The sequence below is a fragment of the Agelaius tricolor genome, unplaced genomic scaffold (assembly GCF_023055355.1).
Source record: "Agelaius tricolor isolate 1412-34295 unplaced genomic scaffold, bAgeTri1.0.p SCAF_3, whole genome shotgun sequence".
NCBI lineage: Eukaryota > Metazoa > Chordata > Aves > Passeriformes > Icteridae > Agelaius > Agelaius tricolor.
In genome coordinates, this window is record NW_027269263.1 from 62,373,145 (window position 1) to 62,399,526 (window position 26,382).

At 41.2% G+C, this 26,382-nt stretch overlaps 1 protein-coding gene across 4 annotated transcripts in view; it reads left to right on the top strand.

Annotated features, from left to right (window-relative positions):
• The window catches only part of GRM3 (glutamate metabotropic receptor 3), a 104,559-nt gene that overhangs the window by 70,207 nt on the left and 7,970 nt on the right, over positions 1–26,382 (top strand). For all 4 annotated transcript variants that reach the window (XM_071424042.1, XM_071424046.1, XM_071424044.1 and 1 more), the window contains 2 exons: positions 1,354–2,209; positions 22,625–23,691. In XM_071424042.1, the coding sequence (XP_071280143.1) occupies positions 1,354–2,209; positions 22,625–23,691 (1,923 nt within the window). The remainder of the gene's footprint in view (positions 1–1,353; positions 2,210–22,624; positions 23,692–26,382) is intronic.

The window sequence follows — 26,382 nt, forward strand, 5'->3', positions numbered from 1 at the left end:
AAAATTCTTGTTTGTTTTTTATGGGTTTTTTCTTTTTTTACCAGACTGTCTCATTTGCTACTGATATCTGAGCCTTCAAAATTTGCCTCTTCTACAGTATTTTTTTCAAAACTTTTCCTTTGCTTTTGAATTCTTACAGACAATCTGTGGTCAAAGAAACATCTGGGGAAGATTAAAAAAATTAAATGATTGGGCAACTTTTAGTAAGTTTCCCTTGGGAATCTCAAGTACACTACTGCAGAAATCTCAAGCACACGGATGCTTTTAAAACGGTTTTGTCAGGCTGTACTCTAAGATTAGCTTCAAATTTTATTTACTGGACAGAACTTCCAGTCACCAATCTTCTCTTTGTCATTTAAGAAACTAAAATAGGAAAAGAATGCCATAACCTTTCCTCATTTCTTGCCAGATGTGATCAAGAGTTGCACTTCTGTGAAAGCAGCAGAATGGATTTGGAAATATTTAAGTATTGGACATAGCCAAATAATAAAAAAAAAGCAGGACTTTGGACCACATAAATCAAACTGGAAAGACAACTAGAGGTTATTAAAAATTTTTATTTTTTATTAAAAACTGTAGGTCAACATGACATTAGCTCAGTTGGACAAGGCATGGTGCTTGTAATTCCAAGGTCGTGGGTTTGGCTCCCACATGGCCCACTCACTTACAAGTTGGATTCAATGATCCTTGAGGGTGTCTTCCAATTAAGACTATTCTATGATTCTGTGATTCTGTGGTTCTGTGGCATTGTGAAACACTTGAAGAGTACTAACATGCAACAAATGTGCCAACTCAGCTGGTCTGCAGCCCAAAAAAATGTTTAAATAAGTAAAAAATAGGAAAGGCGAGGATTTACCTTGAATAACTGAGGTAAGAAAGTTCTGCAAAAGGCCTGTATATTTGTGATATTTTTACAAAACAGAAACTTATGTCTTATTAGTGCATTTGGTCATCAAATACAATGAATCTTGGAGAAGATGAATCCCACTATGAGCAGCAAAGGCAGGCAAATCCCCAGGCCTTAGTAAGGAACACAGTCTGAAACTGAAATATATTGTCCATTTGTGTCTAATCATCTGTTGTTTAAACAGGCTGGGTTTCATGAAAATAAAGGTCCATTACAGTCCCAGCAGGACCCAGGGAATTAACTGGGCATCAGAACAGGTTTTGTGCATATGCTCAGTGCAATGCTTTCCCTGGAGTTTGTTATCAACATCCTCTATCAACACCCTCAATCTGTGATCGCCAGAACATCTCATTAAAAAAACACTGTCAGTGCCTTTCCCTAAATATTTCTGCTCCATTTTATAAATACCCCTCTTTAATAACCCGTGCACTCCGCTTTGTCTCTAGGTGGCAAATTTGCTCAGACTCTTCCAGATCCCCCAGATCAGCTACGCCTCCACCAGCGCCAAGCTGAGCGACAAATCCCGCTACGATTACTTCGCACGGACCGTGCCCCCGGACTTCTACCAAGCCAAAGCCATGGCTGAAATCTTGCGGTTCTTCAACTGGACTTACGTGTCCACGGTGGCTTCCGAGGGAGACTACGGCGAGACGGGCATCGAGGCCTTCGAGCAGGAAGCTCGCCTGCGCAACATCTGCATCGCCACCTCCGAGAAGGTGGGGCGGTCCAACATCAGGAAGTCCTACGATGGTGTGATCAGGGAGCTGCTACAGAAGCCCAATGCCAGGGTGGTGGTGCTCTTCATGAGAGGTGACGACTCCCGGGAGCTGATCGCGGCCGCCAACCGCTTCAACGTGTCCTTCACCTGGATCGCCAGCGACGGCTGGGGCGCGCAGGAGAGCATCGTCAAGGGCAACGAGCACATCGCCTCCGGGGCCATCACCTTGGAGCTCGCTTCCCACCCTGTTAAAGAGTTCGACAGGTACTTCCAAAGTCTCAGCCCGTACAACAACAGGCGCAACCCCTGGTTCAAGGACTTCTGGGAGCAAAAATTCCAGTGTAACCTGCAGAACCGGAAACCGCACAGAAAGGCCTGTGAAAAGCACTTCACCATCAACAGCTCCAACTACGAGCAAGAGTCCAAGATCATGTTTGTTGTGAATGCTGTGTATGCAATGGCTCATGCCTTGCATAAAATGCAGAGGACTCTCTGCCCAAACACCACCAAACTCTGTGATGCCATGAAGCATCTGGATGGCAGGAAGCTGTACAAAGATTATCTCCTGAAAGTAAACTTTACAGGTAATAACTCCTCTTTTGGTACCTACAGAATGTAATTAATCAGTGTAATTAAGGAAATGTTCATCAGTTATGGTAACAGCCAGACAAATTCCTGGTAGCAACTATTTACACAGTTCAGACCAGGGTGGTGCACAGACAAGGTCACTCCGGTCACAAGAAGGCAGAAAGGAGAAGGAAGAGGAGCTTGATGAGACTCCTAAAGAAAATAGGCTGATGCTCCTCCTGCTTCCAGCAGAAAGAAGAGGTGAAGGTGGCAACAGCTGTTCTTCGCAGTGTTGCACTCCATCCTCTAAAATTCCACACACCAACACCCATTTATTTCACAGCCAGTTTGGGCATGTCTGAAAGCCAATGGTCCCCTCACCACCTGCTACACCAGGCAGCCGCCTGCTAATCCCATGCCAAGACTTGTCCTTCTCTCCCCAGCTTTGCTACAAATTTACATAACTGCTGGACCATGGCCAATGTCCTTGCAATAGTAAAGTAATAATTCCTGTCATAGAACCAGATGCATATAAGCTATTTAAATATATGGGGTAGTGCCATTTCCTGTGTTACAGAACTACAGGCTTAATGGCAAAATATAAAAAAGTTACATTAAACATGTGCAGGAGATGTGGAGGAGGGTGATCAATCTGGAATGATATAAGCAAACTTCATGGGGACTGGCTGCACAGCACATGGCATCTCTGTGGTTTTGCCACCACATAAAGCTGAGTTTAGCTTTTTTATTAATACTATGCCATAACAATATTACACCTCAGCAAAGCTAAATAGATCTACAGAGGAAAGAAGTAAAGCATAGAACACCCTGTCTTTTTGTTTCTTCATGTCTGAGTTTCTTCTGAAGGATCTAGGTTGAGCTTGAATTTCTATGTATAATGAAACTGATATTCTCAACTGCCTGAGTTGATAGTAAGGAGCCATCATGCTGTGCTTTGAGTGAGAACCAGCTCCAAGAGGAATTGAAGCATAAACATGTGTAGGATGCAGCATGCTCAATCCCAAGAGACCTTCAGTAATTGTACAATGCTAATAACACTGAAAACTACATAAAACTGTCAAATTGGAGCTTGAACTTTCCCCTCCTTTAGAAGTGTTCTCAGCCTTTTACCCAGATCACTTCTAGATTTTACCAACCACATCCCTGGTGCTTCTCCCAGTGGGATGCAGCTGCTGTAGCCAAGCACTCAAGTCAGAATGTAACAAACTTCTTGGGTTTAGACCTCTAGAAATTAAGAATAATCCTTTCTCCTTCTCTTCCTCACAGCACTTACAACATAGAAGCTCTTTTCTTGCTTGCCTGCACTTATCCTCAGAGATACTTGAATGTCTTTAAATTGTTGAAATCAATTGGTTTTAGGAGGACAGCACTTCATGGGAGCTGATTCCTGGCATGCTGATCAGGAGGGAAGGCAGGGTGTGCTTCTGTCCCTGCCAGGGAAATACTTCACTACTGTAATGACCACCTAAATGAGTAGGCACTTCAATCTTTTCAACTTCAATTATTTTGAAGATTTTTCTGACACTACAGGTGTTTTTATGAGCTTAAATGAAAACACTATTGAGTCCAGCTTTAAGACTAAGCAACCTTTGTTTAAATATAGGATTCTTAATAATTTTTCGAACATGCAGATATTTTTTAGCTCCCAAGCATTTTTCCACTCAACATCTAGATATAAAGTCAAAATAACCCCGATTTTCTTTCACCAAAATCTCAGGAAATTTTTTATTTATCTAGAGCCAGGAAAAATAGCTTTGATTTTGACTGAAATAGCTTTTATTTTTTTATGAATTGGGAATTGAAGCTGTTCAAGCTGGAAAAAAAATTGAAGCCTGTAAATTTTCAGTTTTGAAAACAGAAAGCTGTTTTTTGAACCAAATTAATTATATTAAAAATCAGCATGGAAATCTTTGAAACTCTGAAGAGCTTTATTTCCCATTAATTTTCATTTCCAATCTAAAACATTAAGAAACCTGTCAAGTTCTTTTCCAATGGCTTTGTTCCATATACATTTTTTAACAGCTTACAACATTATTTGCTCATCTTATTTCTTTATTATTAGTTCTTCCATTATAATGTGAATCCCTTTTTTAATATAAGTTATTTCTAAAGCAGGTGAATGATTTTTATGTAGTGAGTTATTAAGCAAATCTTCCATCCCTTCCTCCTTTCAGAAGAGTTAATACATATGTGAGATTTTAATACATATAAGTCTTGTCATTGATTTTTATGGGACCAAGAATTATTCTTTGCTCTTTCCTGGCTGAAGAAAATCTTTGTGTATGTTGTTAATGCAATATGTGGACCTTGTTGCATGGTACCTTTGATCAATGATGCTCTCATATTTCCACCTCCAAACCAGAGTATTGTATTTGCAGGGTGCCCCAATGAAGTAAGGAATGGTGAGTCTGACTCCATTTTCTCAGAAGGCTAATTTATTATTTTATGATACTATATTATATTAAAGAATGCTCTACTAATCAATACTAAAGAATACAGAAAGGATACTTACAGAAGGCTAAAAAGATAATAATGAAAACTCCTGACTCTCTCCAGCATCCCGACACAGCTTGGCCCTGATTGGCCAATGAGTCAAAACAACTCACAGCAGAATCCAATGAAACAATCACCTGTGGGTAAACAATCTCCAAACACATTCCAGACAAGCAAAACACAGGAGAAGCAAATGAGATAAGAGTTTTTTCCCTTTTCTCTGAGGCTTCTCAGCTTCCCAGGGGAAAAATCCTGGGCGAAGGGATTTGTCCAGAGAATGTGAATGCCACACCTGAGTGCTTTCCCAGCACAGAGAGAGGGTGGCATGGAAGTTACCAGGCCTGCAGCTGCACTGCAACCAAGTCAGGCTGTGGATCTTCTCTCTTCTTTAGCCTGGGTAGCCATCCAGACCCACCACAAGGAAGCAGGCAAGAAACAGAGCAGTGATAACCATATTTGCAAACACACAAGCAGCTATATAAGCAATGCCTCCTCTGCTAAAAGGCAGGGGTCCACATGAGCTCTGGAAGCAAAGAAATCAAGCAAAGAAATGGTGGAAGAAGCCAAGCAAATGGCCCTGAATGTCTTGTCCCAGTTTGCTGGCACATGAATTTCACACACACCAGTCTGAGTAAATGATTGGGTGCATTCCTATGACTGGTGTGGGACAGAGCAATTTTAGACATTTACCCTTCACACTCAAATTAGTTTTGATTAGTCTTTGATTACAGTTGATGGAGGGGATCAGCACTTACAGAGAGTGCTCCAGCCCATGTGAGGTATGATTTGCCCCTACATCTCTTGCTACTGACTACATATGGAGCATGGAGTGATTAAGGTTTATTTTCACTTTGCCATTTAGCTGAAAGCCTGAAGTGAGACTCCCAGGAACAGCAATAATGTGATTTACAGGGAAATACTCAGGGACCAGCTAACAGCAGGGTGGTTGTAGGGGACTAGCAGGATTTGTGCATCCTTGTGTTGCCACTGCTGCTGACATGCTGTGTGACAGGTAATTTCACTAATATCTCTGGGTTCCTACTTATTTCTCCTTTTTCATTAAATCGAAATAACTCCACAGAACTGCAGTGTGGGATGAAGACAGGGTGAGATTTCACTCCTTATTGTCTGTGAGATACATCAGGCACATAATTTTCTTGCAAGTCAGTAAGACATATATGACAAATGTTGGGATATTCTGAATCTTTATAGTAAAGGAAAGAGAGACACCTGTGCCTAATTCCAGCTTCCAGCAGCAGGATGTGAGAATGCAAAGTCCAGCCCCTAGATAAATGCACTCTCTCAATTTCAGTGTTTGTTTGGCCTTTCAAAGAGATATAGGCTGGTTCATCTTCTTGATCTTCCCATCCTCTACATTCCCTCCTGAGGGCACAAGTGCAGCACTTGATGTTCTAAATCGTGATGGTTTTCTGCTGGTAAAGAGATGCCAGTTCAAGAGGCTGTTAACTTGTATTACCAGAACAACAAAGAAGTGCTGAACAAAAGTAGAGGTCTCCCTGGCAGAGAGCACAGAGTAAACTCAACTTCTCACCATACCCAGCAGTTGCCTGGTGAAGGGCAGCACACTGAGGGGCCCCTGGGAGGGTTATGAATCCAGGGATGAACCCACACATCCAGAAGCCTTGCTGCCCCACAAGGGTGGAGGGGACAGTGCAGCAAACAGCTTTGCTGACAAATTTAGCTTGTTTAAGCCACCAGCAGGACACAGAAAAGCAGTGTTGTCATTGCCCACAGCACTACTGCAAGCCTCACGTTTGACAAGTGCCAGGACAGCGTGAGAGGGGTGTCCATCATTTGGGATAAAAAAGTGGCAGGGTCTTGCACAGCTGTGCCCTACATGTTTCTGTCTGGTGCAGCTGCTCCTCCAGGACATTGGACTGGAAGGGGAGGGTGAGGAAGGGCAGCCATGATAATGAAAGACCAGCATTAGCTCCAGGGTCCCTTATCTGGCTGTGCAGGATAACCCAGGAGTGTAGGGCTGGGCTCCAGCTTTTCCCACTCCATTCAGCAGAGCTGATGCTGTAACAGGACTAACCCTGCCCTCAGTCTAGTGTGGGAGCATATGAGCAGAGGGGGGTTGGATTTTGGCACATATGCATGTCCACATGTCTCATGCAGATTTCTGAACCTGCACAGCTAATGGTTGTAGGAACTTGGCTAAGGTAGTGGACTTGGAAAAAAAATCATTAAAAATTTTAGGCAATGTGTATTTAAAGTACTCAGTGTCTTTTCCTATCCTTTTCTCCCTCCTGAGTTACCAGAGTCACTGTCATGGATGTTTCTGTCTTGTGATCAGAAATCCCTCTCCTCTACAGCAAAGCCTATATCATCAAAAATAGCTTATCCTGGGCAAGTCCTCTCCCCTGGCTAACCAGAATGACTACTCCAAATAAGAAAGGGGTTGTAAGTCAGGTCTGATTTGTCCCCTTTCTTCCACTGGACTTTATGACAAAACTTCTATTCTTACCTGATCTTACATTTCTATGTGGTTCATTATTTTCTTTCTCTTCCTCCTCGCTCTGCCCCAGTCAACACTGAAATAATATGAAGCAGAAGCACAAACTCACCTTCTCATTTATTCTGGAACACTGGTGACTTCTGTTGTGGGAACACAATTTCACAGACCATTTCCACCGTATCTGTTGCATCCAAGTAAGAAAGAGCTGAAGTCATGGTCTGCAACAAGCAGATGTCACCTTACTTCTGAGCACAGCAGCATTGCATGGTCCCTGCTCTGGGATTTAGCCATAAATGTTTACTGTCAAAAGTGCACTTCAAAACTCAGTGCTCAGCCAGGCTGCATGGAGAGCAGACCAAAGGAATGCTGCACTTGCTATCACGAGCAGATTACAGCTGAAGAAACTTCAAAGGCTGGCTATGAGTTCACAGCAGGGAGCACCTGTGAGGGCTAAAGCCAGAGCTCAAACCCAGGCTCTGAAGCAGATGGCCCTGCTGCTCCATCACCTCACCCAAGGAGCTCCTTCTCATCAGGTCAGATTCCCCTTGCCTTCAGCACTCAGTCAGCAGTGAGGTCCTCGTGGCCTTCCTGGTGATGATTGTTTGTAGAATAAACCAGAACACTCTTTCAGATGAAGGCAAAGCTCACATGGGCAGAAGGCATCCACTTGTTAATCATAAAAGTTGTAAAAGTGTAATACATGATGAATTTGTAGCTAATAAAAGCAAGGAAAATGAGTGAATTCCCCCAGATACTAATTAAAGATGCACATGAAAAAGATGTCTAGGGTTTGTAGGAAAAAATAACTGCCTTTTCCTGGGACCACAAATGTGTCACAGTGTTTAAAACCTTGCAAGCAGCTAAGGGACAGTCTCTGAAAGCACACTTGAGACTTGCTGTTCCAGAGCAGAGGAACAGTTGAACCTCTACAGTATTTTCTCATATTCTCTCTCTATTGGAGTTACATTGGTGCAAATACACAGAGAGCTGCAGTGAGATTTTGATGGCCTGGTAATCCTAATGGCCTCATCTACTTTCTCTTTCCTCCTCTCTTTAGAGGCCTCATGAGATCTGCTGTTCTTTTACTTTGGGTAAATTTACCCTCCAAGAGTAAGTAAGCCAATATGTCTACTTAGTCGTCCTGAAGATTTTAGTATGTGTATATACTAATATATTTTTATATATATATGTGTATATACTAATATATTTTTTTATATATATATATATATATATATATATATATATATATATATATATACTAATATATTTTTATATATTAGTATATATATATATATATATATATGCATTTCTACAGATTTTGATTGTGCGTGCTATAGATTCATAATATATTAAATCATAAAATTAAAGAATGAAGCACGTTGGGTGGTCTCTAGGTTAACTTCCTGAAAGGTAAGGCAGCTGTGTAGTCAGACTAATTTGCTTAGGCCTTTATAGATGTAAACTGGTTGAAATTAAAATACTCTAGAACCTTTTCAACTTCTAGTTTAGGTTTGAGGTCTCATGATGGCAAGCAACTGGTCTGCACTCTGGGTGTGTTGTGTGTCACTCACTGCACCCTGTGAACTGCATACCTGGGCTGGCAGAGGGGCACAGGTGCCATCATCTCTAGGGCACATGTTCCAAACAAAATTTCCATTAAAACTTCTATCACCAGGATGGTAGGTCAGTGACCTACCTGCTAAAGTTGTCTGCTATCAAGCCAGAGACCATGATAAAAAGCTGCTGTTTCATGCTTTCCTTTGTCACTAAGTCACAGTAATTAGCCTGAGTGAGCAGGGGCAGAGGTGAAATTGTGTTTTCACCCCTTGAGATAAGCTCCAGCAGCTGAGGCCAAGGTGTGCTGGGCCATTGCTCCCCATCCAACTGGGGTAAGGTGCTTTTGCCTGGTGCCACCACTGCTGGCTGCCACTGCTCTCTGCCTGACATGGGCACTGAGCTCCCATGGACAGAAGGATGGGAAAGGCAGCATTAGCAGGATGCAGAGCAGCAACAGCTTCTCCTCACAGTCCTCAGGAAGTCTCTGGAAGGATGTTGCCTTTGGCCTTTACCCAGCTGGGTGTCATTCCTGGAAAGCCTGAAGAAACCACAGGCCAGCAACAGCCCCAAACTTTTATAGTGGCATATTTAGGTGAAACTACTTTGGCATCCCTAAAATTGCAACTGGATCTCCATCTCAGTTTCCTCTACTTGAATATTTAAACAACCCACCACTTCAGCTGAGCTATGAAATACTGAACATAAAATTCTATAGTCTATGCCTTGTATGTAATTTATAGTCAGCTGCTTATCTCCTATTACTAATGTAGCCTTTAGGCAGCCACAAATCTCTAGATTTCACAGCATCCATGGGAGTGTGTAAATGAGGATGAGATTAGACACCCTGTGTTTGTGGAGAAACACATGACTGGCAAACAGCAATGATTTGCTTTCAGAGCACATATTTGGGAGACAGAAGGCTTGGTAACCTAATTTCTCTAAATCACAGGCTCCTGTGTTTGCCTGCTGCTTGTTTTATAATAGTTATTATTTTATCTTTTGTTTTGCCAGCAAATGATATGTGAACCCCTAACACCAAGGGTCAGTGCAAGTCCTCAGAGGAGCAGGAAATGTCATACAACCTTTTCATCCCCCAACTATGCACATTCCCTTTCCAAATCCTACTGGGTTTTACAGTAGGAGGGCAACCCAGGACATACCATGGAATTATATTCTTATTTTTCATACAGATTTACCTGGGAGAAATGTTTACACATAAGTAAAGAGATGTCAGGTCTGCTTTTTTCTGTGACCTTGAAGAAGAAGATGCCAGGTGAGAAAGAAAACTTTGGTTCAGGATTCCTATCCCTTACATTTTTGCATCTAATTTGGCTCTGAAAAGCCCATGGAAAGACCAGACTCTTCTCTACCACCTGCTACAGAAGAGCACTTTGTCAATTCCACACCTGGTATCAGTTAGTCTCACTTGCATGCAGAGATACTCCAATGGGGGCTGACAAAGGCAAAGGCTGGGCTCAGAACATGAGCACAGAAGTGTTGAGGATGAGGACAACACATGAGAAGGTGATTCCATTTTACTCTTTTGTGTAATCTAGGTTTGCCCTGGACTTCCAGTGAATCTCCAAGAAAACTCATCTTTTCCAAAGGTGGTGATGAAAACTACAGAAAGTCACAAATTCAGATGTCTAATCCCAAAGATAACTAAATGTTGTTATTTTTACAAAACCCATATCCTTGTTGGCAGCTAATAATTATATTACAAGGGCAGTAATGAAAGCATAATCTATAGAAAAGTATCTTTTTTCCTTTAAATAACCTTAATTTCACAACATCCCTGGAAGATAATTACTTCACCCAGTAGAGCACAGTGCAAAGATATTTCCAGGTCAAACAGAAACAGAGACAAGACCAGTAGAGCTGCATGAATGAGACCCTGACACTCAACCCAGCCTGGCACTGCTATCTATACACAGATCATGGCCTGAATCCTACATCAATTCCACATAGCAAGTTTGCAGACAAACTTGTCCCAAGCCAACTGCTGTATTTGTACTTGTAAACTGCAGTCCAGATGAGCATGTGAATCTATTTCAGCTTTCTGCAAAGCCTGAACTACTCCCTTCAAGTTTGTCTTTTCCATTTCTGATTCTCAGTGCAATAGACCCCCACCATTCAGTGATACAGGGACAAAGAAAAGGGGCAAAGAAACTCAACCCAAACTCACAACAGCCATTGTTTACATTTTCCACCAACATATCTTTCCCGAAATTCTTCCCATTTTTTCAAAAAGCAGCCATCTTTGCATCTTCATGGAGCAGAAACTCCTTTTACATACGCATGCTTTTCACAAACTGACCTTCTACACGGCTCCCATCAGCTGCAAACTGGATGGACCTGACAGACTAATGTGCATGACTTTCATTTCCTCATTTGTCAGAGCCAAGTTTCTAAACACCTCTAAAAGCATCTCAGAGAATATCTGCCTTGACATCACTGCAATATTTATGGTTATTTAGTTAGCAGATATAGAATATAATGTAAAAAATATATTTCATTGCTGTTATCTGGGTGAGTCATTTCCTTTTGTTTCCTTCTTCCTGCCTTGAAAGTGTATTTGTCTGAGCATATAACAAGTGAAGACAAAGAATATTAAAATTCTTCAAGGCAAGGGGAACAATTCATGCACAGGGATATCAGAGGCAGAGAAACTTCTAACAGAAATGTCCATGAAATTCCAGCTGTAGCATGGCAACAGGAGCAATCTTTTGATTTGCTCTTTTGCTTTTTGCTCCATCCATGGACAGCTCACCTGCTCACTGTTGGGATGAAAAGGGGTACAGCACTACATCAGAAAAGGACCATGATTCTAAATAGAAATCCTTAAACTTAAGGCATGTATTTTGTAAATAAATTACCCAGATCAGTAATTTGGGATGTAGGGTCTCCACACAAAAACTCACTCTTTCCTGAATGCATGTGAGGAACAGCTCAGAGCCAGAAGCTGTGGGGATGGGAATGGTTGTGGCAAACACCCAGTAGATGGAAAGCAGAGGTTATTGTACCTCACAACCTGAAGGCCCCTGCCCTCAGTCTTGCATCTGAATTTCATCTCCTAGAGTTTTGCTTTTCTTGCACAAGCCCATCTTTCTACTTGGCAATATATTGATCACCCCATCTCTTCTAAAATAATGACACATATACATCTAGCACACTTCTTACAAGAGAAATTCAAGACTATTTCTGAAGGCTGGGAGATATTCCCTTTTTAATTGTGTATCTGCAATTATTCCTCAATTCAATGGAGGTTTCATGCAGTACATTTTTCTACTTGCTGCTATACACAGATTCCAGACAATTTGATGGAATAAGCTAAGGCAACTACTCCTTTGTACATAAGAAATATTTACCAGTGTTCTGGGTGAAATATGAGGCTCAGTGAAGAAAACACCATAGTTTTATTCAGGGAAGGGAAAGCACTGTGCTCAGAGGAAACATGGAAAGTGCTGGTGTGAGAAAGCTGAGGGAAGCCCAGGCTTGAACAGAGTCCTCACACAGAATTTATGTGCTACAGAAATCCCATGTAATTCTGCAGCTGAGAGAATATGGATTTTCAGGGTGGAATGTGATTCCTAAGGGCTACATCTGATATCACTTTAATTCTGTGATCCAATTTTAACCACATTTTTTGTATGGAAAACACACAGAGAGGCATGAACAGGAGCACTCACCCACTGTTCTTTAAAATTTTTCTTTGCTTAACCCAATTCTGTAATAAGAAATAAAACTTGATGTATGAGTGTTGAGACTGCATTTATAAAGAGTGAGCAGCAAATCCAAAATCAGTGCTCTTTACACACCAAAGGGAAGGGGGTACCTCCTGATGTTCAGTTAGCAACATTGGTGAGTCCCAGCATCCACCATCAGGGGACAGACCCAGTTCTTTTTCTTGGAGAGGCTGTTACTGGCCTTGTACCTTCTTGTTACTGCATTTGTTTACTCACCATTCACAGGATGTTTTGCACATGTTGCAAACATGCTCTTCTTTCTATAATTATGCCTTAAAAAGCATCTTCCCTTCTTCCCAAGGTTTAATTTGTGTAGTGATCAGTAGCTAAACTCTTTGTGTGGAGCTCTGGAGCCTCAAGCTTCAGTGTGCTTCTGCTACAGAATTGTCCTGCTCTCTTCCTGTGGGCAACACCTTCTCTGTGGCTCTGACTTTTACAGAAGTCTTAGATTTACTTCAAAACACCAGGGCATGCCTGATCATATGCAGAAATTTATGGGGTGGGCTTGCTTGACTTTCCTAGTCTAAGCAGCAATGATATCATTCCCTGTAACAGCAAAAGGTTGTGCTTTTGTGGTTCCTTCCCTTGACATAAATAACTATACACCATATGCCCCAAATAATAAATTTTACCTGTGGTTTCTGTAAAAGTAAAATTTTTCCATGACATTTCTCTGTTGCCCTGATGAAAGCAGCAGCTGATCACTGCTCTGAGTGATCAGCTTTGTGTCAAAGATTGGCCTGCTGTACTAGGATTTGTGTCTACCAGAGTGTGGCTAAAAAAAGCTATGAAACTGGTATTGGGAACTGATGAAAATGTGCTGAAAAAGTTTGTTAAACTTCCTCTATTACATTTGCGCATCCATTTGAATAAATAGCTAATGGCTAGTTAATGCTCCAGTAACTGAAAGAATAAAAAGCCCATCTTTAAAGGCTCTTTGGAGAAGAAATTATCTCAAGTCAGAGGAAGGTTTGAGGCAGTACTGTTAATGTCTTTTCTAGATCTCTGAAACATTTTATCAGTCTAATCCTATCAATATGTCTCTGCTTCCACCATAAAACAGGCAAATAAATCAACATTTTCATTTTACATTTTCCCCTGAGGTCCGGTGATTGCTGTTGCTGAACCGATTCAGTGGAGAAAAGCATTAGCAAAAATGGTTCTGTGCTCTCAGCTTTATCTTTTATCCCTGAGAACAGAAGAATTTGCAAGTATTAATAGGACAGGCAGGTTGTGCATTGTAGCATAACACATGCAAATGAACACTGAAGATGTTGTGAGAGATGACGTGTTACCTTGGCAGCTTGTGTGTGATATTCAGGAATAACCTTAAAAGCCAAGAGTTATCCTTTTTCTGACTCTCTTTTAACTGAAATTCATTGTTGTGAGAAGCCCCCTTTCCCCCCTCTGGCTGACTCAGCATTTGGTCAGCTGAGATGGACTCTGTTGAATACTGAATTAACTTGCAATTTCGGTAAATGTGCATTTCCAGTTACTGTTTTATTATATGGAAAAGAGTCAAAATAAAATCCAGGCTCATACCTTTACAAGAGAAGATGATCATATTTAATGTGTGTGATGGGCCTTACTGAAAATACTCATTTTATTTCTCCATTGGTGGAGAAATAAAGTATTCCTTGACACACTTTTGTAGTTTAACTGGAGAACTATTGATGGAGGAAGTTACCCACCTCCCTGGTGGCATCTCACATTAGCCAGAGCCCACCTTTGGAGGTGCCAATTTCTTCCCACTCTCCATAGGAGGTCTGTAAGAAAACTGCATTCCCAAAATAGACACTCCAATTAAACTTCTGATCATGAAATATAGGTCACTTTTTTCATTCACGTATTATATTCCTAGAGAAAACTGGTCCACTCCAGAATCTTACACCATGTGATGTGTGAAACATTCACCTTTCCAGCTGTACTCCAGTTCTTTGTCCTCCACCTGCATGTCAGATGTGCCAAATGCTATAACTGAGCTGGATAATGTGTCTGAGCCTAAAGGTTCCTGTGTTTCACTGTGGTATTGTGTCTTTATTCCAGCCCTGAGGCATTCTACAGCTCCTTTTTTTTCCACAAAACGTTCAATAAATTTGAGCTTCAATTATTTTAAATACATGCACTCCTTAGAATTTGCTATTTAGGGTTTTATTTTCCTACTGCAAATACAATTTCATTTTGCAAATTACCTCATTATTAGCAATTTGTAGGGTGATTGCCGAGAGTTTTCAGTAGCTCCTTAACAAAAATAATAGCAGAGTCATAAGATTTGTAAGAAGAGGTAATACCTTTATTAGACTGCCCACATATCTGCAAAAAAAAGAAGCTTTTGGCATAACATCTCTTTGTCATATCTTGTCTTGCATCTCGATCAGACCTTCTGTTTCTGAACTCTATACTTCTAAAGAAGTGAACAAAAAGCTTTCAGCAATTACTCTGCAAATGGATAGTAATGAGGCTGTTTGCAGAGGGAAATTGTGTTTCCAGCAGGAAATAAAAACCTGATATACTAAACTCGGAGCAGAGTTGTTCCTTCTAAATAAATGGAGGTCAAATTTACTGAGCAATGGTGCTGGTGACCTAATGGAGTGACCTTGGGCCTGAAAGCCTGTACACTCCTTCCATCTGTGAGACAAATAAGAAATACTGCCTTTCTCAGACACTGGAAATTTCTTGTATCTTGGACTGTCACAGATACAATATTACTACTACTAAATAATTGCATTGCAGTATAAGTAATTAAATCTATGTCAGTCCACCTGATTTGGGAGTGTCTTCATATCAAGTCAATTAGGAAATAACAGTCAGAGGGTCCATTTCATGGTTCGTTTGCTTCTGATCTCTAAGGGCAAACTATCTAACTAAATTATTCAGAGCTGTGTCTGGAAACACGTCTCTAATCCTTTAGTCCCCACAGAGGAGAGAATGTTTTAACCAACTTCCTGTAATATCTTAATAACTAAATCTATTCAAATTTCCTTCAGGCTGACAAAGAAGGGCAAAAATATTATTAGATATTTAACACTTCCTTAGACAGCTTTGTATTCAGTCTGGGGGTGGAATTAGCACTTCATGGAACAGTGCCTCCAAAAAGAGAAACATTCATGCCCCTGTGATATAACCATGTCCCAGATTTAGTCCAAAAAGTAAATTTTAGCAAAATTCAAACACAGCTTCAATCTCTTCCAGCTGCACCATGGATGTACTGGAAAGAGAGGGGTAAAAGACATGGCACCAGGACCCAGCTCTGAGGTTACATGGGAATGTAAATGTTCAAATTGGATACAGGGCACCCATAACCCCCGAACTGGCAGAAAATCACAATCAAAAAAATCAATCATGTTCTCTGAGAGCAACATTAATATTCAGCATCTCACAGAGAACTCACCAGCCAACTCAAATTTTCCCTGGGCCAAAACATTTCAGAAGCTACCAAAGGCCAGCCCAGAACTCACAGTTCCAGCTCCTGAGCTGTGCTGTCACCCCAAACAGTGGCCATAATTCTTCATAATGGGAGTGGGTTCCCCTTGCTTCTGTTTACAAAATAGGGAGCTGGCCTGAGGGGGGAGTTAGGCAGTTTGAAGTCATGGTTTAATTTCCTTTGTAATTGCAAGTTGATTGCTGGTTTCAATTACATTGCATGCATTTTGCCTCTTGTGACAACCATTTCCTTAAGTGGATAAACTTAAATTAAAAGAATGGTATCAACTGAAAGGCATTTCTACGTTGGAATCTCAGGAATTACTCATATTAATTATCAACTTAGCAGACTTATTAAAAAAAAAAAAGAAAAACACCTTGGATGATTTTTCCATACATATTTGTTTTATTTAAAAGTTAAACTGAAAAACTGCAAGAAACATTCTTAATTTCAGGGGAGATTGTTTGTATTTTTAAGGAGAAATACAATGAGTGCAGAATTTTTACATGCTTTTATCTTCTATGTCTCGGAATCCAAATGCTTTAAGAAGAAATCCTTTTTTTAATTCCTTAAACTTCCTTAAAAGGAGTAAGGGCGATTTCATAGTTTTCTTTAAGGTTTGTAACTTAGCATCTATTTCATTCTTGCCACATCCTAAAGACCACACCTATGCCTGAGAGCTGCACAAGCAAGAGGACAACACATACCTGGAAATGTAAAGCAAACTGCTTGAGGCAAGCAATTCACAGGAAAGGTAGCCTGGGAGTTCTGTGCTCATCCAGGCTGAGGGTAATGAGCATAATGACCAGCTGAAGGAATTATTCCCATTTTTCAGATCCTTCTTACCTTATTTTGCAAATGTTCATGGACTGCTCTCTCTGATAGCCCCACAGCAGGCTGTGCAGGCAGCTTGTGAGACACCTGCTCTCAGGCACTGCAGAGAGCCTGGACATGCTGCACCACTGGGTGCTCCAGCTGTGAGCCTTTCTGCCCCAGACTTGGGTGCTATTCATCTCACTTGACTTCAGATACATAAATAGTGGGGGTATTTCAGATAGTCACACTCCTGGTGGTCAACAGAAAAAGAAAGGTTTGGCTGGGCTATTCTAGACACTACTCTAAAGTGAACCCTAGAAATAGTCAATACTCATTCTCTTTTATAGGACACAAGTTTGGGATGACTAACTCATCCACATATATATCTTGATAGATCTTTGCAACAAAAACATTCCTGTCTCTGACTAAGAGCAAAAGTTGTGGGGGTCTACAACTAGTTTAAAGCTCCCAACAGCAAGTGTCTAGCCTAAGAGAGAAACCATAGACCTGAATGGAAAATCTGTAGACACAGATAGGAAAATGACATTTTTAGTGGACTAACCTGTCTCATTTGTCTCATTCATTTCTTAAATGAGAAGAAGCAATGCTGCCTATGACCCAAACACATCCAGAGGCAGTGGTGCAGAGGTTAAAAGTGCTGGTCTCTGTGGAAGGTAGTATTTTGTTAATTGTGGAGAGGTACATCTAGTGACACTTCCCTCTGATCTTTCCCCATGCTAACTCCTAAATTGCCAAATTTCAATGTGCCTTCTGTCAATCATGTATGAAACCAGCTGTGCTGTGCTGAAGCTGAAACAGGAGTGGGTGCATCAGGTCTCTGTTGCTTGGTCTAAATGTTCAGCCAAGCAGAAATATGTCACTTTGACCTCAACAAGGCATATTGAGCTAAAAATAAAAGAGAATTAAAAGAAATGTGCATTCTCAGGGTCTTTTCTGATACTTTTCAAGATAAGGCATCCTACACACAGATGAGCCTGTTGGACAAACACAACATATCCTGTTATATTATTATCTAGGCTCTCCATTAAAGTGTTTTTAAAAGGCATTGCCCTTGATACGTAACAGGAAGAGTAGGGGAGGATTAAAAGATAGCTATATTTTTCTGTTTCAGAAAAAAATTTCTTATTTTTCAGCCTTAAATCGGGAGTTTGGAGCTTTTGCAGCACCACCTAGTGAGACTAAGGAGGTTTTACTCAACTTTTCAGAAACTCCAGCCTGTTCCCTCTTTACTTCTCCATTTCTATTTAATTAGGATCTCCTCATAGTCTTTGGGGCCAGGATGATGTGGAAGAAGGTGCCTTCAGTGCACCCAATATCCTTTTTTACACCTCTTTACATGAAATCTCCCAACTGCCAAGCTGAAAAGCTGCAGTGCTCTCATCAAGCCTTGCTAATAATGAATTGCCTCCTAGCTAGGGGGCTGTGCCTCTGTGATCTGTGCCTTGTTTGGGTAGAATGCACTCTGCAAACAAAGAACAGAGGCATTTTTCAGTGGACATGAAGAATGTTCTTAGATGTAGGGATATCTGTCGTCATTCCCACCAGGAAGTGTTACTGAGGGTGTTTTCTACAGGACAGCATCTACACACTCAAATCTGTGCCAGACACATGAGAGACTCTATGCAAAATATCCTTCCTGGCCCAAAGATGTTGCTGACAAACAAAACCCAGTCTGATTCCAAGCCAGTTAAGATGACACAGATCTTTCCCTAGGCTGCTCAGCCTCCTAAAAGATTTCCAGTGCCTAATTAGGATGAAAACTGCTTTGTTTTCCTCATCTATTCATTCCTTGTTAAAAATCCTGGAGTGTTTTTCACTCAACTGAGGCATTGTGCAGAATTAGAAGTACTTAAATATATTTCTCATATTGCCTCTTGAAATAAAGGTTTGGCCCAAAAATAAAATAAATCTCCAATCCAGAACTTTCTTTCTGAAATTTTTCATGTCACCAAGAGCTGTACATCACTGACATCAAAAATATTAAAGATTTCTAAATAAAAGCAACTCACCTGCTTCCAACAGTCAGATAATCACATTTTTGCAAGTTATATGAATGTTGGAAAAATTGATCCCACTTAGGAAGATGGAAACAAATTACATAATTCACTACATAAAAGCTATGATGTTATTATATGTTCTTATCTGTATCTGCTACTAAAACAGTCATAAATCTGAAGTTATTCCTCTCTTATCTGAAGCTGAAGGAGTTTGTCCTCCCCTTGCATAGTGGAATCCTCTCCTCCAGTAGGATTTCTCCAAGGAGCAGAGTTCAGCTGCCTGCACTGGGGTTCCAAAGGTTTCTGCCTTCTGCCCTCCTGCTCTAATAAATGTCACTGCTGCTGCGCCTTCATCACTGAAATGCTGCAAGCTGGAGCACAAAGCATCACTGCTTTAGGTCTTTTCTAATTATCCTTTATTTTCCTTGATAACTTCTTCTACAAAATTCCTCTTGTATAACTGCTTTACAACAGGATTAATTCATTTCATGGAGTGCAAGGGAAGGAGAAGATTCAAAGGCTCAAAGGAGGCAAAGTTCATATTGTCCCTCAGCCTCTTAGCTAGCAGCTGATGAGATCCAGGGACTCTTGTCCGTCCTCTCCCAAGGGATGAATGTAAAAGAGCTGAGCTACAACTCTGAAATAGACCTGCCAGAAATACCTGCTATAAAAATTGTAGGTTTCTCAGGTCTAAAAACTGAGATATATAAAAGAATTTGCAGAGTGACTTATGACAGCCTGACATCATCTCTGGGAAAACCAATTTGCAAAAACTGTTATTTTTACTCTAAAACATAAGATCCTGCCTTCTTGTGATAAGCATCTTTCTTGTCTATAAACATCTTAATTTTATGATTATTATTGCATCATATTTTGTGAAAACATTGCTTTTTGGAAGTGTTCCTACAGGATCTAGAACACATTGATAAATGATACGTTAAAATGCCTTAGTGATTTTATTTGTAATCAGTGGGTATATTAATTGCTGCCACCCAGTGGGCTCATTTGTAGGCTTTGGCTCACCATACTATAATTTAATACATCATTGTTTGGTTAAATGATTTCATCCTTTCCATCTGAAAGAGGGTGATTTATTTTCCTCTATCAGCAGCCACTAAAAATGAATGTTTCAAGCTGCAAGCTTTGGTTAACTTAGAACATGTTGTCCTACAAAAATCTTTTGTTTCTTGTAGCGTAGGAACAGCCTTGTGGAGGGCAATTATACTTGAGCTTCAAGCTAACTCTGTGTGAGATTACCTGCTTTGCCTTGTGAACCTACCTGCAAAATCTAAGGAAAATACTTTTCTCTATTTAAATGACAAATATTCTCTCAGAACTTCTATAAGAAGTTGTTAAACATGTTGTACAGAGGGAATTCTTTCCTGAAAAGTGCTGGTGTTTCAGACCCTCAGGTAACTTGCACTGGGATGCTTGTGGCCTTCAAGCTATGCACTTGACAGGAGATGTCAAAGAAGTGCTTTGCATTTTGTCTTCCTGACCTGCAGCCCCACTGGTGCCAGCAGCAGTCAGAGGCTCTCAGCCCACCTCAGGACCTGGCCTGGATCACACTGAAGTGAATAAACTGGCTCTTAAAGCTGGGCTGCTGTGTTAACAGCTTCTACAATCTCTATAAGTGTTATGAATAATGAAATAAGACACTGGCAATGACAGCACATTATTGAGGAGCTGTTAAGTGCTGCATTATGATTTCATTTTAATGCTGCTCCTGGATGAGGGAGCTTGCATGCCTGTGATGAGGAGGAGGAGGGAGGGGAGGAAAGCTGCTTCATGTTCTTCTTGTTGACCCATATTTTGAATTTATCTACCTGTTTAATTTAGAGCATGTCACTTCCAGCAGGACTGGCCATTTGGGGGAGGATTATGCTGCTCTTAATTTTTGTGCTCTCAGAGGTCTTGTTGGACTACAGTGTTACAACTAGATTCCAACAGTGACCAAAAAAAGAGATAAAATAAACTTCTTACAGATTCCTGGGCTACCCAGTCCTAATTTGTACAGTACAAGGAAGACATGGAGCTCCTGGGGCAAGTCCAGCAGAGGGGTATGAAGATGATGAGAGTACTGAATCACCTGTCTTATGGGGAAAGGCTGAGGGAGTTGGGCTTGTTCGGCCTTTAAAGACACATCTGAGAGGGAACCTCATCAGTGTGTGTGGGTGTCTGAAGGCAGCCAGGCTCTTCTCAATGGCAATAAGACAGAGGCAAAGGCAGAACTGAACACGTGAACATGAGAAGGAACTTCTTTTGTCTGCAGTGACTGAGCACTGGCACAGGTTGGCTGAAAGGGTTTGGAGCCTCCTTCACTGGAGATACTCCAGAACTGTCTGGATGAATCCTGTGCCATGTGCTCTGGGATGGCCCTGCTTGAGCAGGAGGGTTGGATCAGAGAGTGGTCCCTTCCTACCTGAATTATTCTGCAATTCCACGACTGTAATCCTGCAAACCAAGGCTTTCCACCACTGTGGCTGACACAGCTGAGGTGGGGAGGAGCAGGAGAGGGCAGGGATGAGAACAAGCAGAGTCTTGACTCAGAAAGAGAGTATAGGTGACTGTAAATTATATTCTAATTCTCCCTACAATAATCAGAAATCTGGGGGGAAATGCCCTCCAAGTGCAGCACCTGAGGATCTGCAGATCACAATTTCAAGCCCCCAGCTGGGGCTTCTGTGCCAACACCCAGTGCCCCTTTTACTGACCTTAGCCAGAGTACTGCAAAATAAGGTAATGCTCTGCAGGAATAAAGGTGAAAGAAGTTGGCCTCAGTGTTTTAAAGAAGCTAAATAAATCTACCAAAAGAAATCCAAAGTATCTGGAGATCGAAGTGGAGGAAGGCATTACACCCTTATACAATATTGCTCAAGCTCAAGCACAGTATGGACACGGAGGCAGGGAAAGAGATTTATTCCAGCAATGACAGTGGAACCACTTCTATGGCCAAAGACACTGGGAAACAAAATCACCTTTATTGTTCATCAATGGTAAAAAAAGAATCCTTTTTCTTCCTGCCTGTAAAGCTTTTTACCTTTAATGCTACAGCAAATGACCAATAAATCACGTGGTAAATGCAATTTCCTCCCAGATTTTTAATATTTCTTCATTCCCTGGGTAAGCCTCAGCTGGAAGAAAAACAAAACTCTGCAGAGCTTACCAGTTAGAAGTGTTACAATATTGATTTCACTGAAGGTCCCAGATCCAGTTTGTGGTTTTGTCATCTGTTCCCCAAACAAGATACAGGACCAAAGCAGCATGTGCTGGGGACCTCAGACCATCCAAGAAATTGGTAAAACTGAAGCAAAATAGAAGGGATTCAAAACTTCCTACAACTCAGGGAGAAGACAAAAAGACATGGTAAGGAATTGTTGAGGATTTCACAGTTATTTCTCCACCATCTTAAAATTAATCCTCTATTCAACTGCATTCCAGACTGTTGGCATCAAAACTGTCATTTAATGATCCAACTGTTTAATTTTTCTTATATCATGGCAGCCAAGTTTCACCAAAAAATGCTGAGACTCAGGAGCAGACCTCTTTCTTTCAAGAGAAAATGTGAGAGGCAGCAGTGATGCATACTGGGAGAAATAATTATGGGACTGCTTCATATCCAAGACAAAATAAAGAGGATATTGGTCATCTTAGATTTATAAATGTAAAGTGAAATAGAGCTCCATTATCTGAGCTCTCCTTCCAAGTTCAAAACTGAGACAGACACAAACCTCTTGACTTACCTGTTGACAACTGAATTGTATTCTCTAAGCTGTCAGGTGCCTGTGCTTGACAGAGGGATGAAAAAAATATCATATGTAGCTTTGGTAATAACATTTCTCTATTTCTTTCTTTTTTTTTTTTGTTTTTCCCCACAGCTCCATTCAACCCTCCCAATGATGCAGACAGTATGGTCAAATTTGATGCCTATGGGGATGGGATAGGACGATACAACGTGTTCAATTTCCAGTTCACTGGAGACAGATACTCCTACGTGAAGGTTGGTCAGTGGGCAGAAACTTTGTCACTGGAGGTAGACTCTATCCACTGGTCCAGGAACTCTGTCCCTGTCTCCCAGTGCAGTGACCCCTGCGCTCCCAATGAGATGAAGAACATGCAACCAGGAGATGTCTGCTGCTGGATTTGTATTCCCTGTGAAACCTATGAGTACCTGGCTGATGAATTCACTTGTGCAGACTGTGGGCCTGGAAAATGGCCCACAGCTGACCTGACTGGCTGCTATGACCTACCAGAAGACTACATCAAGTGGGAAGATGCTTGGGCAATAGGTCCCGTTACCATCGCGTGCCTGGGCTTTATTTGCACTTTCATGGTCATTGGAGTGTTCATCAAGCACAACAACACGCCCCTGGTCAAAGCCTCTGGCCGTGAACTGTGCTACATTTTGCTCTTTGGGGTCTTCCTGTCTTACAGCATGACTTTCTTCTTCATAGCCAAGCCCTCTCCAGCCATCTGCACCCTCCGCCGTTTGGGGCTGGGGAGTTCCTTTGCCGTCTGCTACTCCGCCCTCCTGACCAAAACGAACTGCATCGCCAGGATATTTGATGGCGTGAAGAACGGCGCTCAGAGGCCCAAGTTCATCAGCCCCAGCTCTCAGGTGTTCATCTGCCTGAGTCTCATCTTGGTACAGGTGGTGGTGGTGTCCGTGTGGCTGATCCTGGAGGCGCCGGGCACCCGGCGATACACGCTTCCCGAGAAGAGGGAGACTGTCATCCTGAAATGCAATGTCAAAGATTCCAGTATGCTAATGTCCTTGACATATGATGTCATCCTCGTGGTTTTATGCACTGTGTATGCCTTCAAAACCAGGAAATGTCCAGAGAACTTCAACGAAGCCAAGTTTATCGGTTTCACAATGTACACAACGTGCATCATTTGGCTGGCCTTTCTCCCCATATTTTATGTGACATCCAGTGACTACAGAGTAAGTCTTTGGACATCTGTTTCCATAAATCATATGCAGCACTTTAGAGGACCATGTCAGCATTCACTAAAGGCTTTTTCTCACTTCCTTTTGCCCCTGGGTCCCTTGCAAACAAGTTGTCTTTCTATGTTACCAGATTTTGGCTCACCATACTATAATTTCAAAAATAGTATGTGCAGTCAGAGCTGGAAGGGATTAATACTGTTAGTCTGATTGCAATAGAGGCATAACATATGGATCAAGCATTCATTTGGGTTCATCACTATCTGAAGTCACAGTCCTAGCAGAAAAACCCAGTAAATTACCTAAAATTAGTCATAATGAGTTATTTGACAGAAATTGAGCTTAAAATAAAATCTATATTAACTAGTCTCCCCTGCAAAAGAATCTGCTATTAAAACATGGTATTTCCTTCAAATAAAAATATAAGGATCAAATTTCAAAATTTCCTATGAAACAGGATTGTTTAAAAAAAGTTCAACAAACATTCTATTTAAGTACAGAACTTTTTATTCTTTCTGCACTTTATAAAACACATACCTCACTGAGCAGCAAATATTGGTCAGCCTTCACAAGCAAACTTTAGAAACACTAAACTGTTTAAATTGTCAGATAGTGTTGCAAAGCATCAAGTTCAATAAAATCGTATTTTTGAACAGAAGAAAATTGTCTCCAAAAAAAGATTCAGATCTGCTCCACTGGAAATCTCACAGTTATTACGATGTGAGAAGTGACTGTGGGAGTTGGCCCTTGCAGCAGTTTGCAGAGAATTAGTTCAACTTTCTGCCCAGAAGAAAGGTAGATTACCTTAGGGGGATGTTATTGCCAATAGTGTGTAAATGAAACAGCATATAAAACTGGGGAGTTAATAATGTCACTTAACATATTTTTGATGTGGCCACCCTGGAATAATATATTTAGTACTATTTTATGCATCTGGAAATGTACTGAAATGTACTGAAAATCTCTAGAAAACAAGGATAAGTAACAAATGATGCAGTGAGACATGCAGAGTGACAGTAAAAGAGCTAAATATATTTAGTCTAGACAAGAGTAAACCCAGGGAGACGTGATCACAGACCATAAATAATTTCAAGGCAACAAAACGAGAGGAAGGGATTATTGAGTCTCAGGAGAAGTTAGAATAGCAAGTCATGGATTGAAGTTAATGAAGGAAAAGTTTGAGGAAAGCACTAGGGAGCAGCTCTGGACACCCAAAGCAATCAGGAAGACAGACACAAGAGGAGGGAAATATCAGTGCAGACAGTCACATGAGTGGGCAGTACAGACATTAATGGCCAAGAGGAGCATGACTTGATTGTTCAAGCAGAATTTTACAGCCTTATTTCCTGAGTGGAGTTTTCAAAACCACTTGTAGGCATTGAATTTATATATAAGGCTCCAAACAAACCAACTCAAGTACTACAAAAAGAGCAGAAAATGCTTTTAACATCTTTTTGATACTTTCATGACAAGTCTACACTTCTGGGGTTCCTTTGAAAAGCCCATATTTAATTTCCATGCAGTGTCACATGTTGACTCTGAATCAGCTTGTGCCATCCTAACACAGCCCTAGCCTGGTGGCATCACAATAAACAGCCTTAGAAACAGCCCCACTCTCCAAATTTGGTGAGGATACACTTGATCCCTTCATCTATGTAATTTATGGTGATATTGCATAACACTGGTCCAAATATGGACACCTGAAGGACACCACTTGTCACTGATGCCCATCAGGACTCCGGGGCCATTGTCCTATGGATGTCACCATCCAACCAATATCTTATTCACCTAACATCAAATCCATATCTGTCCAGTTTAGAGAGAATGGTGCTGGGAGGCACCTATCAAAGGCTTTACAGAATTCCAGATAAATGCCATCTCTGTAGCCCTTGGTGAAGCTGTGCTGGCTGTCCCAAAACCCCTCCCTGTTCTCCATGTGCCTTAGCATAACTCATGGTCTAGTGGGATTCCCTCCACTCTGCCAGCACACCAGCCCAGTCTGTGAGGCCGCGTTACACACTGAACCACCAGAGTGACCTGGATTAAAAGGAACCCTCTGGGATGGAGCTATTTTTAACCCAAATCATTTAATTGATTGAGTGTGTAATTATGCCAGCATAGCTGAGCTGCTCCAGGCAGCACAAACACTAGGAAAAGCAGGGTGGGGGACGAGGGCTTTGACAGTGAGAAAAACGTAACTTGGAACTAAGGAAAATAAAGGTAGCTTCATTTACTCTTGTTTTATGAGAAAACTCCTTTCTTGTCTTACCCATACAGCACCCTGTTCAACATCCACCTGACCTGACAACATAAATCTGTGGACAAAATGCAGAGAAGTGAAGGAGAATGTGAAGCTAAGGCATCCCTTTATCATGCAGGCTCTGTTGGATCTTCCATATTCACTCACCCTGTGAAAACTGAGCACATTCCATGGTGCTTGTAACTTCCACAATGTGCAAAGAGCCATTATTAAATGACCACATTAATTATCCTAATTGATGACAAAACACCAGTTGTGCTCAGTATATATAAAAAGCAACAATGTCCATTCCCTACTCTGTTTTCCAATTTGCACCAATTATTTCTGACAAGGAGATATGAGAAGCATTCCCATGGAAGAAAGCTAATCTCAAAGAACTGCTGGAGTATAACTAAGGAAAAATGAGCCATAGATGTATAATCGTTCAA